General features: G+C 48.4%; 1 protein-coding gene across 4 annotated transcripts in view; it reads right to left on the bottom strand.

Annotated features, from left to right (window-relative positions):
- Window positions 1-10,699: 10,699 nt before the first annotated feature.
- The window catches only part of BRCA1 (BRCA1 DNA repair associated), a 68,834-nt gene continuing 67,297 nt past the window's right edge, over window positions 10,700-12,236 (bottom strand). For all 4 annotated transcript variants that reach the window (XM_043904732.1, XM_043904731.1, XM_043904733.1 and 1 more), the window contains exon 23: window positions 10,700-11,924. In XM_043904732.1, the coding sequence (XP_043760667.1) occupies window positions 11,800-11,924 (125 nt within the window). In that variant the 3' untranslated portion in view covers window positions 10,700-11,799. The remainder of the gene's footprint in view (window positions 11,925-12,236) is intronic.

Here is a 12,236-nt window from a genome sequence, read left to right on the forward strand (position 1 = left end):
TGCCGCCAGTGCTTCTTAACACACTCCCCCCGCCCCCAATCAGCCTGCCCTGCAGGGAGGAGGGGAAGGAAGGGATGGCAGAGGGGAAGAGCCTACAGCTGACAGAGGGTCTTTCCCCTCAGGACCCCAGCCTTTCCAGAAGGGATGGTCATGGAAAGTGCTTGAGATCTGGAGGCAGAGGTCCAAAGATCTGGGTCCCCACTCTGCTGCTGCTTCCCTGGGGAACCTTTGGGGAGCCCTGCAGACATCTGAACCTCGGTTTTCACACATGGAAAAGGGAGCTGATGGCCACATCTGCCTCACTACGCTGTTGAGTATTCAGAGAGGAGAAAGAATGTACAAAAGTTGTTTGACCCTTTGGGTCAGACCCCTTTGGGTCTGAGTTGTTGTCAAGCTTTATTATTTACAACGTCGACGCCAGGCTTGAGTGTCTCTAAAGCAGGCCTGATGGAAGCAGGAAAAGCTGCTTGGAGGGGGCCTCTTGCGCTGGGCTTCAGGCTGGGGACAAGAAGGGGAGCTCAGTTGTCTCCACACCTATCCTGAGGGCCAGAGAGAGAGCTCTAGGGACCTCCTCCAAAGGCTGACGTCCTTTGGTCTCCATTTTTCTGAACTCCCCTCATTACTATCTTTTCTGAAGTCTGGGTGAGGGCCCCGTGTTGCCATAGTAACCCCGCTCCAGATACACGCTGACTGGTCAGAGGTGGGGGCTAAGGTCACGTCCTTGAGGTTCCTGGTGGACGCCAGAACCCTGGCAGGCGATCCTAGTAGAGCTGTCTCCTTTGCTCCACTCTCTTCCCCAGGAAAGGGGTTCAGCTCTTCAGAGCACCCCCTACTTCCCTCTCTGCCAACAAAAGAGTTTCTTCTACACAGTGCAGCCCCCTCCCCCGCTTCCCCCTTCCAGCTGGGTTCCCAGGTCTCTCTCCATTTCTAGCCAACCCCCTACTTCTCCTCTAGGCTGGGAGTGAGGGTCAGAGAGAGGGGAGGCTCCTGGTCTAGGCATGTGGGGTGATTCCCAAACAGCTACCTGCCCCCCGCCAGCAGCCGCTGGGAGCTACCCAGCTCCCCAGCAGCCAAAGAGACAAGAGGGACACATACATGAGTGTTCCTCCCCCCTAAGAAAATGCCTCTGCTGTTGACTCTTAAATAACAGATGTCTGCCTGCATATTAATGGGATTGGACGAATAATTGGTGAGTTTTTCATTCAGTGTCAGAATGAACCCGGAGGCCTTATGTTCATGCACACAGACACCCACTCACCCCGAATCTCCCCTTCCCCCAGAGCACAATGAGACAGACACAGATGCTGGCAAGCTTGATCCACAAAGGGGAGGGGCAGACATGGAAGTGGGAGGGGGTGTCAGCAGGAGGGGGACCGCCGCGGTCTGGGTCTGTCAGTTTTCTCCCTCTTGACTGCTATCTCACCAACCCCCCACCCCACCAGGGGCAAAAGCTTGCATCTGTGAGATTTTACCATCATGCCGAAGGGGCCCAGAGGAAGGTAGGACCTGAAGGTAGGGAAGAGGGAGGCAGGTGCTGCCCCAGGGAAGCAACAAAGCAGTGGCCTCCTTCAGCAAGGTTGTACCTAAATGAACCTGGAATCAGGGGCCCCCTTACCCTTTGTGGGTCAAGAAAACTGACAGACCCAGACCGTGGCGGTCCCCCTCCTGCTGACACCCCCTCCCACTTCCATGTCTGCCCCTCCCCTTTGTGGGTCAAGCTTGCCAGCATCTGTGTCTGTCTCATTTAGCCTTTAGCCTCTGTGCTGGGGAGCAATGAGGAGCAAGGTGGAGACTTTTGAGTCAGATAGCCGCCATTTGGCAGCTGGGCGCTCTTGTGCAATTTCCCCAACCTCTCTGAGCCTGTCTCTAAGATCACTACCTCCAACAATTGAAAGGACAGAATGAGACAACATGTATCATGTGTCTGTTTTATTGTCTGCCTTATAAACCACCCCCCACCACACCCCAACAATCCCCTTAACACACCAAGACAGTTTCAAAATTGCTGCCTCTCCTGCCAGACCCACCCTCGTCAGGGCAGGGGTTAATTAGAAGTTTAGTAATTATCTTAGCTGCCTAGAAACCAGGAGGAAAAAATACAGAGAGGAGCAGGAACAGAGAGAGATTAGATAGACACAGGAGAGAGAATTGATGGAATCCAACGCCTGGAACAGAAGGAAGGAGACCATAGAGAGGTAGAGCGGCAAGCTGGGAATGGAAAAGGTGTGGCAGGCCAGTGGAGTGAAGCCTGAAATGAGAGTCTAGAATTGAGACTGTAGATTCAAGAAGTCCCAGCTCTGCCATGAACTGGCTGTTTGACCTTAGCAAGTCTCATCCCCTCATAGCATCTCAGTCTCCTCATCTGTAAAATGAGGGGGTTGCCTTGCTCTTGGGGTCCCTTCTCATTGTGTGAGAACAGGAGTTGCAGTGGCGGGGAGAGGGGACAGGGAGGGGAGGCGGGCTCCCCCTCCCCCCCAACTTACTATGGCCCATCAGTCACTCTTGCTCTGTGTCCTCTTTCCCTTGGTAAATGGATCCGCTGCGCCAGCAAACAACTGTCCATTGTGTCCTAATGAGGGACGAGCAGGGAAAACCAATCACTTATGATGCAAATGAGCGGCGGCTGCGGCCTCCTCGCTTTCACTGAGTGCTGTATTCTGCGGCGGCGGCACTGCCCCAGTTGGGCCTTTCTCCCCAGCCCCAGTTCCCATCTGGTCCTGCTGGAGGAGGGGGCGGGCCCAGACTGGCCTTCCCATTGTCCTTCATTGCCACTCCCAGCAAGGGGGCTCCACCCTCACAGCCTCAGAGAGGCCCAGCTTCTCTCTCCTCACCAAAGAGCTTCCAGGGCAGCTCCCTTCTAGTTTTTTAATTAAAGTAAAACCCACATAAGGTGAAACTAACCATTTTAAGGTGTACAATTCCATGGCATGCAATGCATTCACGGTGTAGTGCAACCACCGCCTCTTTGAGCGAGGGTGTCGTGCTCCTCTCCACGCTCCACGGGCTTCAGAGGCCCAGGGAAGCTGCCGAGGCCTCAGAAAGAGTTGAGGAGTAATGGAGGTTGGTGTTGGGCTAAAGGCTGAGAAAAGCCCAGAGCTGGCCTGGGGGTGTGGAGTGGACAAAGCCTGTGCCTCAGGATGGATCTTGGGGAGAGAGCTCGGGCTTTGGTGGGAAGCAAGAGATTATCACTGTCTTCTCCAGCACAGCCCTGGGACCACATCTTTAGGGAAAGGGCTCTTGTTTTTTAAATTAATTAATTAGGCCCACGGGCTTACTTGCCCTAGGGCATGTGGGATCTGAGTTCCCCAGTTGGGAGTTGAACCTACTTCCCTGGCATTGGAAGCCTGATTCTTAACCCCTGGACCACCAAGAAGTCCCAGGAAATGGCCTCTTGAATTCCTGTCGAGATTTTTTTTGCCTTAATTTTTTTCCCTTAATTTTTCTGAAACCAGAGGCTCCAGTACAAATCTTGGTTTCCATGGCTTTCACAGCCTCTGTGTGCTTGCGAGACGATGATCCCACCAGAAGGCTTCTCACTCTGGCAGCTGCGGAGTGCCCTGAGACAGCCCCCAAAGCCCTTTGCCTCCAGGAGAGACCTCCCCTCACCAGACCCCAGGCTTCACCAAGGGAAGATTTTTCTCTCCACTTGGGACTAGTTTATTGCAGAGTCCCACACCCTAACAGCTGGGAAGACCCACATAAGTAGTCATCTGAGTTTCTCCTGCCATTTGGTTTGAGATTGTTTTCTTTTTTTTTTTTTTTTTTTTGAGATTGTTTTCAAGAGAAGATGGCAAACATCTGCTTACCTGTGTGTCTGTTATCTTTGGATTCACCTCATTCCTGCCTCCCGCCCCCGCCCCAATCTGGGACATGTGGTGATGTTTTAAACAAACAAAAAAAAACCACAAAATCTCTTCTAGAACTAACCAGTGCCAACTGCTGCAGGATTGCAGAGGAAAAGCTTTACAGGGTCACAAACTTTCTTTTATCTTTCCGTATCCCTACTCACCCGAGTCCACACACTCTCTCTCAGACAAAACATAGCTCAGACACCATAATGAGAGCATTTTCATCTGTGCTGTAATGAATAGGGAGTCCTGGGTTAGTCAGTTCTAGGTCTGCCATCAATTCACTGGGTGACCTTTGACCAGACCCTGGACACTTCAGTTTTTGTTTTGCTGCATGGTGCAGCTTGCAGGATCTTAGTTTCCCCAACCAGGAACTGAACCCCGGGCCCTCAGCAGTGCAAGCGCCAAGTCCCAGCCACTGCATCACTAGGGAATTCCCACGGACCTCAGTTTTATCACCCATAAAGTGAGGATAACAATCTCTACCTTAGTGATCTCCTAGGGAGCCAGCAAGGAGACAGAAATAATGGTTGTGGCAGTGCTTTGAACTTGCAGAGAGATTATAGTGAGCGTCCTACTTATTTCTCCAGTGATGGTGGCACAGCAGCTTATCTGTCACAAGTATCTAGCCTGTGGAGGCTCTGCTGGAGGACACATGGGTGGGGAAACACCTTCTTTGTCTGGGTAGGTGGTGGTTTGACTCATCACAAAGCAGTGGGCTTCATGAGATCAAGGAGGAAATCTGTAGGTGTGGGCTTAGGAGAGGAAGAGTGATTCTTGGACATTTGGTTCTCTCATACTGTTTCTGGAATGAATTTGGGTGCTAGAAAAATGGGTGGGAGGGACTGAAAGGAATTAGCACTCTCAGTGGCAGAATGTGGCTGGTTTTCTTGTGGGTGGGGCCAGCAGTTGGATAAAGCCTTTACTCAAGAGTCCATTCATTTATCCTTTAACCCATTCATTCAGCAAATACTCATTGGGTACCCAACAAGGTATCCCCAAGAACAGAGCTGGGTTATAACGAAGACAAAATGATACTAATCCTGCCCATAAGGACCTTCTTGTCAAATAGAGAACATAGAATATGTACAGAATAACTTAGAAAGTATCATAAATAATGCAAAACTTCTGGGATGTTTGGGGATGGCAGGGGGGATTCTGGCCTGGAAGAAGTTGGAAAGGCTCTGTGGAGGAGGTGGGGTGGGCAGTATTGGGGCCTGCAGAGATGGCAGAGCAGGACACACTTAAGACAGAATGCGAGCAGAAATCTGTGAATCTCCATATATGGTGGCCAGGTTGCCTGAAAGAAACAGCAGGTGAGGCATTGATTAGGATGTGCTTCAGCTTGGAAGGGACAGTCTGAGATGCGGTAGGTCAGAGAAATAAATCCTTAGAAGACTTTCCAACTCTTCTTCTGGACCCTTCCCCCAATTCTGCTAGTTGGGGGTGAACTGGGACTTCTGGAATCTTCTGACTTTCCACTTGGCCAAATCCTATCCAAGCTCCAAGGGTCAGTTTGAGATGCTTTGCCCCTAATACTAAGCCAGTGGTTCTCAAACTTGAGCAGCTTTTTGTTTTTTTAATATTTATTTATTTGGCTCCACTGGGTCTTAGTTGTGGCACACAGGATCTTCCATCTTTAATTGCAGCATGTAGGATCTAGCTCCCTGACCAGGGATAGAATCCAGGTACCCTGCATTGGGAGTGCAGAGTCTTAGCCACTGGACCATCAGGGAAATCCCTTGAGCTTGTTTTGGAATCAGATTGCTTTCCCCATGGCGTTTCTGATTCAGTGGGTCTGAAGTGAGTCCCTGGAATTTGTTATCTAACAAGTTCCTAGAGGATGCAGTTTCCGCCCACCCCTTAGTCCCCATCAGGGGCTCATGGCTTGGTTTGAGAATCATTGCACTAAGATTGCATGTCAAATGGCCTTATCATTCTGGGTCTCTGAAACTAGATCTCAAAGCTCCTGTTTGCCAGCCTTCATGTGAAGATGTGAGGTGCCCCACAGCAGGCAGAGCCCACCACACAGCTCCCAAAGGACTTCTGAACCAGAAAAGGCTGTTCTTTTATTTTTTTTCCTGGCTGTGCTGGGTCTTCCTTGTGGAGCATGGGCTCTAGAGCACGTTGGCGTCTTTGGTTGTGGCACACAGACTTAGTTGCCCCATAGCACGTGGGACTTTAGTTCCTCACCTAGAGATCGAACATGCATTCTCTGCATTAGAAGGCAGATTCTTAACCACTGGAACACCAGGCAAGTCCCCCAGAAGATACAATTCTGCAAAGGTAATTGGTGGCTTCCTTGCTCCACCCATTGAATAGTAAGCAATTAGAAGGCCAGGGATGGATCTTTCCTCCACTCTTCCACAAGCCTAGCACAGAAGAGTCCACCACAGAGCAGGGCACGTAGTCACCCCTCAATCATTAACCTTGTTATCATCTCCTAGGACTGGTTCCCAGCACAATTTAGCTTTACACAAATCTTTGTTTGAATCAAAGCTTTGCCACCTCCTTCTGTAGTGTGACCTTGGGCAGGCTGCTTGACCTCTCAAAATGTCATTTTTAAGTTGGGAATAGATTCTGGCACTTTGTAGGAGTGCTGCAAATGATCAGTCACTTATGATTACGATTATATATTTACTTGGCTGTACTGGGCCTTAGTTGAAGCATGCAGGACCTTTATTGCACATTCTGTAGTTGTGGCTCAGGTTCAGGAGTTGTGGCACATGGGTTTAAACTGTTCCATGGTATGTTGGGAATCTCAGTTCCCAGACCAGGGATTCAACCTGCGTCCCCTGCATTGCAAGGCAGTTTCATAACCATTGAACCACCAGGGAAGTCCCTTGGGATTATTATTGTTGCTCCTGAGAGCTGGCAAGATCAGATGATCCCCAGAACCCAGGGTTGGGTTTCCATTTCTCTTTTTAATTGAGTCATCTTCTTCCCATCCGCCTCTGGTTTTGCCCTCCTTGGGCCTTTCCTGTCACTAGGGGTCTTCCCTGCCTTTCTCCCTCCAGGCCAGCTTTCTCTTCTCCCCTCAGAGCCTGTTGGTGGCCACCTCTCACTGTGTAAGGGCTTGATCTCCGTCAGTCAATAAAGGTAAATTATAAAATCATTTGTTGTATTTGTTCTCATTACCTGGAGGGTTGTCTGAAATTGCCTTTTGTTGCAATGCCACATTTGCATATCTCTATGCTGGAGTCAAAGGCTGCAGCTGTGGTTTCACTGCAATTTAAATATTAATAAAACCTCCTAAACCTCAAGCTGTTGTTTTAAGCAGCCTGGCTCTTCGGCTCCTAGGTTGCTAATATAATTTAATCTTTGTCCTTTGCTTCATATTTGTTTAAAGAGCCATTCTGGAGTCAACTGGAGCCAGCTCTGTAGATAAGATCCACTCACTGACCCCGGGAACCTTAGTTTTCCTTAAGGGGCCTAAGACCTACTTCTCCTGGAACAGAAGAATAGACCATGGGTAACATTTTATACCAATTAGCAGCCCCTTACACTAAGCCAGTGGTTCTCAAACCTGAACTTGCTTGACTGCTGGGCTCTTCCCCCAGTTTCTCATTCACCAGGTCTAGAGTGAGGCCCTGGAATCTGCATAGCTAACAGGTTTTTGTCTCAGCCTCCCCCCTCACTCCCCATCAGGGGACTGTGGTTTGAGAATCACTGTGCTAACCTGCCCTTTCATTCTGGGTCCCTGAGTTCTGGTTGGCTGGCTCCCACAACATGCAGGGAGTCTCCTGTTCTCCATTTCTTCCAGCCCCTCAAACCATTGCTTAAGATTTTCCTGATCTCTGAGACTCATTTCGGACTCTGCTCCCTCCTGTACCTCCCCGATCCTGATCCCTGCTCTCCACAGCAGCTAGCTGTCTCCAGTTCTCCGTAATTTTCTATTTGCCCAGATTCATTTCTTTAATTTTCTCCTTGTTAGGGGCAGATTTACAGGCTGTTGAAGGGAGCCAGGCATTCTTGAAGTTTGGTACAGGGTTTCCGGACTTAGCCATTTCACAGCTAGCTCCCCCATCCCTGGCCATAGAGCCCCACTCTCTCTGGGGTTCTATAGGTGGATCTGCAGTTCCTGCCTCACCCTGCCCTGCTCCTCCTGCTGCCTGCCTCTGGGACTGCCCTTATCTGCTCCTCACAGCCTTCACAGGATACATTCTGGGCACCTTGGCTCCTTCCGCTCCAACCACCCCAACACCGATTCCTTTCTTCTTCCCCTGCATGTTTCTGAGCAGATACTTTGTGGATGATTCTGGTTGCATTTTTTTTAGGAGGGAGATAATCTATGAGCTCTTCTCTAGGCCCCCCTCCCTGCACCTGCATGATAATCCCTCCTCTTCTCCTTCCCTTCCAGCTTCTTTGCAGAAGTTCATTTCATGAAATGAGATAAAGGTAGTACAGGAACTCATTCCCCAAAGGCTGCTATTCCCAGAAAGGGCTGAATATTGTGGGATGGAAAAGTGGGAGGATACCTTAAACCCAGAGATCAAAAAAGCAAGTAGCTTTACTCCATCACCAGATAAGATTCTTAAGCTCTGCCAAGCATCATGAGGCCAGGGCCAGAAGCTGACTTCTGGGAGAGGTTAGGCAGAGCTGGGAAAACAGATTGGGTGGCTATTTGTTGGGAGACTTTAAGAGACAATTACAGAAAGCTTCTTAGTCTCTGCTTTCACCCAGGATTCCTGGGAAGGCAGGATACTCTACATAGATGTCGCTTTTTCTATTAACCCATCAGTGACAGGGGCAGCAGGATGAGGCCTAGCTTACCCTCAGGGTCCAGTAAGTCATGGTTTGTCACAGGAATGAGACATTTTGGACTGAAGACAGTGAAGCACTTGCTTCCTGCCTGCCTTTATGGACTCTCTGCCAGGTAGACAGGAAGCTGCTGTGGGCCCAAGAGAGGCTGCACAGTGGGCAAGGCTGAACTGGACTGATCTGGACAACTGAAAGATCAACAACCCTAAATGAGGAAGCTAGATGGGAGTGGAAAAACAAGTAGGTATGATCCAGTCAAGTAAATCCCCTTGCCTAGGGCTGCTTTCCAAGTAGAGCTGCCATCAGGAGGTAGGAATTTTCTACTGCCCCCCACTATAGCCCATAAAAGAAACCAGAGAGGGACTCCCCTGGCAGTCCAAAACAGGGGGCACAGGTTTGATCCCTGGTGGGAGACAAGATCCCATATGCCATATGGTGTGGTCAAAAAAAAAAAGCCAAAGTGCACTAATTCCTCTCACAATTTGCACCTCTCCCCAAATTCCCTTGACCTGAACCACTGCTTTCTGACCCAGGGTCAGTGACAGATGCAGGTGAAAAGTTGAATGGTGGGTTGGAAAGGGTGTGGGTTCAGATCTTTGCGTTGTCATTTACTAGCTGTGCAAACTCTGAGCAAAATCTTGAATTTCTAGTTCCTAGTCTTCAAATGAGTTGACAAATATCCACCTCACAGAGCGATGATGAAGACTAAATGAGGGATTTCCCTGGTGGTCCAGTGGTTAAGAATCCACCTGGTGAAGCAGGGTACATGGCTGGATCCCTGGTCTGGGAAGATTCCATATGCTACAGGGCCAACAAAGCCCATATGCCATAAGGACTGAGGCTTTGCTCTAGGGCCCACGCACCACAACCAAGAGGAGCTCCCGCTCACCACAACTAGACAAAGCTCACACACAGCACTGAGGACTTAGTGAAACCAACAATAAATAAAGGACTAAATGAGATAAAAATATAATAGCAGGTAGTGCCATTTTCTCTAGTTCTCCCCTTACCTATCCGCCTTCCTTACAAATAAGGCAGTACTGAATTATGTAAGGATTCCCCTCTCTGAGTCAAAGAGGATGCTAATTTCTGAACAGAGCAAAGACCAAGAAAAGATACAGACCGTTATCAGTGGATTAAGCATGTTAAATAGGAGGGGTTGTCAGAATCCTAAAGATGTCCTCCCTGGATTTCTGGCCCCAGGGGTTATTCAATCAAGCACTAAGCTAGGTGCTGCTGTGAAGGGACTTTGAAACTTTAATTATGGTTATGGACCTTAAGATAGGGAGATCACCCTGGATTACCTGGTGGGTACACTCCTACCAGAAACAGAAATTTTTCTGGCAGGAGTTATGAGGTAGAAGCAGGAGTCAGAGAGATCCCGTAAGTGAGACAATTTGAGCAGGCAATGCTGGCTTCTGAAGATGTAGGTAAGAGGCCATGAGTTTGGAATGTGGGTGACCTCTAGAAGCTAAGGATGACCTCTGGCTGACAGCCAGCAAGGAACAGATATCTCAGTCATAAGACTGCAAGGAACAATTTGGACAACATGAAATGAACTTGGAAACATTAATTCCCAGAGCCTCTGGGAAGAAACACAGTCCTGTGAAACCTGAAACAAAGAAACCAGCTGAGTTGACTTGGACTTCTGACCCACGGAACTGTGAGATAATAAATGGGTGTAGTTTTAAGTCACTAGATTAGTGACAATTTGTTATGGCAGCAACACAAAACAAGTACAATAAGATTTTGAAGTCCCCTTGATAATCCTAGGAGGTAGGTACTATTATTACCCCCATTTAACAGATGAGAGGGGCTTCCCTGGTGGCTCACTGGTAAAGAATCCATCTGCCAATGCAGGAGACTTGGGTTGGATCGTTGGGTTGGGAAGATCCCCTGGAGAAGGAAATGGCAACCCACTCCAGTATTCTTGCCTGGGAAATCCCATGGACAGAGGAGCCTGATGGGCTACAGTCCATGGGGTCACAAGGAGTTGGACCCACGACTTAGCAACTAAACAACAACAGAGAAGATGAACATACAGTGAGAAAAGGCTCTGAGCAAGTCTGCAAGTGAGCCATCAGACTTGGTGGAAGTGTTTGCTACCAAGTTTATTTGCAGGTGAAAATACAATATTTACAAAACATATTTTGTACAATCAAGTCTTTACTGCCCCACACACTGGGGGACTAAGGAAGACCTAGTCCTTCCAAAAGTTATAAACAGTCCTGGATCATGAGTTTATGAAACACTTTCTCTTCTTTCAGCAAACAAAATTATTTATGAATCTGTACAGTTCAGCAATAGGGAGCAAAGGGAAAAAAAAATTACCTCAAGGAAAGCAAACAGCTCCTTTCCTGGTGGGATCCGTCATCTTACGGACATGAAATATTCATATCAGAGATCTTACATTTCAAGAGGAATGGGTTACATAATGAGCTACAATAAACATTTTATTTATTACTAATGGGGAATTAGAAGACTCTCTTTGGACACCAGTTCTTGAAAAGATTCTGTTTTAGAGCACATTAGTGCTGAGAAATTCTTTAGAAATCCAACAACTATGGCCCAGACTTTAGGAGATAAGGGCCAGTATGACTCCCCTCTCTTCTAAATAACCCTCAAATTTTATATTATATCCATTACCTGCCTCTGGGTTCACTCCCCAATGCTCCACTCCAACACTTGAGAGCTGCCCTCGGACTGTTCTCATTTTAAGTCACGTTACAGATCCCCAAGCACTCACCTTCCATTGAAGGATCTGACTTTTGGCCTTTAAGAACACAAGGTTTTTGAGAAACAAATTTGGGGAAACCAGCTACTCTCCTGAGGCCAGCCACTCTGTGCCTCCAGCTCACCCTCGGACAAGTAATAGGGCTGATAAAATAATGAATCAGTATCCTGTTCAATTGGTGAGGTTTAAATGATTTTAAATTCTTTTCAGGTGAAAAATTACTACAATTTTGTGCTCATGGCAGATTTCAAAGGGAGACCTGAAGCAGAAAATCTTTAAGCGACCCTTGCAGAGCCAGAAGTTCTTTTCAGGCTGATGTACATAAAATATTTAGTAATCGGGGCTGTGGAAGTACTGAAGAGGCGCTTTTTAGACCTGGAAAAAGACCATTTCTTAAGCTCATTCTTGGGGTCCTGCAGAGACAGGCCCTCTCCCTATATACACGGCTGGCTGGAATCAGCAGCAGCTCTGGGCGACCTGGGGGACCAGGTAGGTGTCCAGCTCCTGGCAATGGTAGAGGGCCACACTGTCCAGTACCCACTCTCGGGTTACCACAGGTGCTTCACACATCTGCCCGATCACTGGGGACAGAGAACAGAAGCAGAGATTAGTATCAGTTCACATTTCCCAGACCAGACTCTAAATCCACTCGGGGCAACTGGTTGGATGACTTTGTAGAGCTCCTCAGGCAGGAGCAAAATCATGGATCCTCAGCAATGCTTCAGGATGTATTAACAGAACCTTACTCTGAAGCCCAGGAGTGACTGCTGGTAAAAGCCTACAGCCTCTGGCAACTTTATTAACATGAGCTCCAATCTGTTAAGGGAAAAATCAACGGAGACAGCAAAACAGCATTGCAATTTAATGATGTGGAAACATGTTTGTAATATCTT

Source organism: Cervus elaphus, chromosome 5 (genome assembly GCF_910594005.1).
Source record: "Cervus elaphus chromosome 5, mCerEla1.1, whole genome shotgun sequence".
NCBI classification, from domain to species: domain Eukaryota; kingdom Metazoa; phylum Chordata; class Mammalia; order Artiodactyla; family Cervidae; genus Cervus; species Cervus elaphus.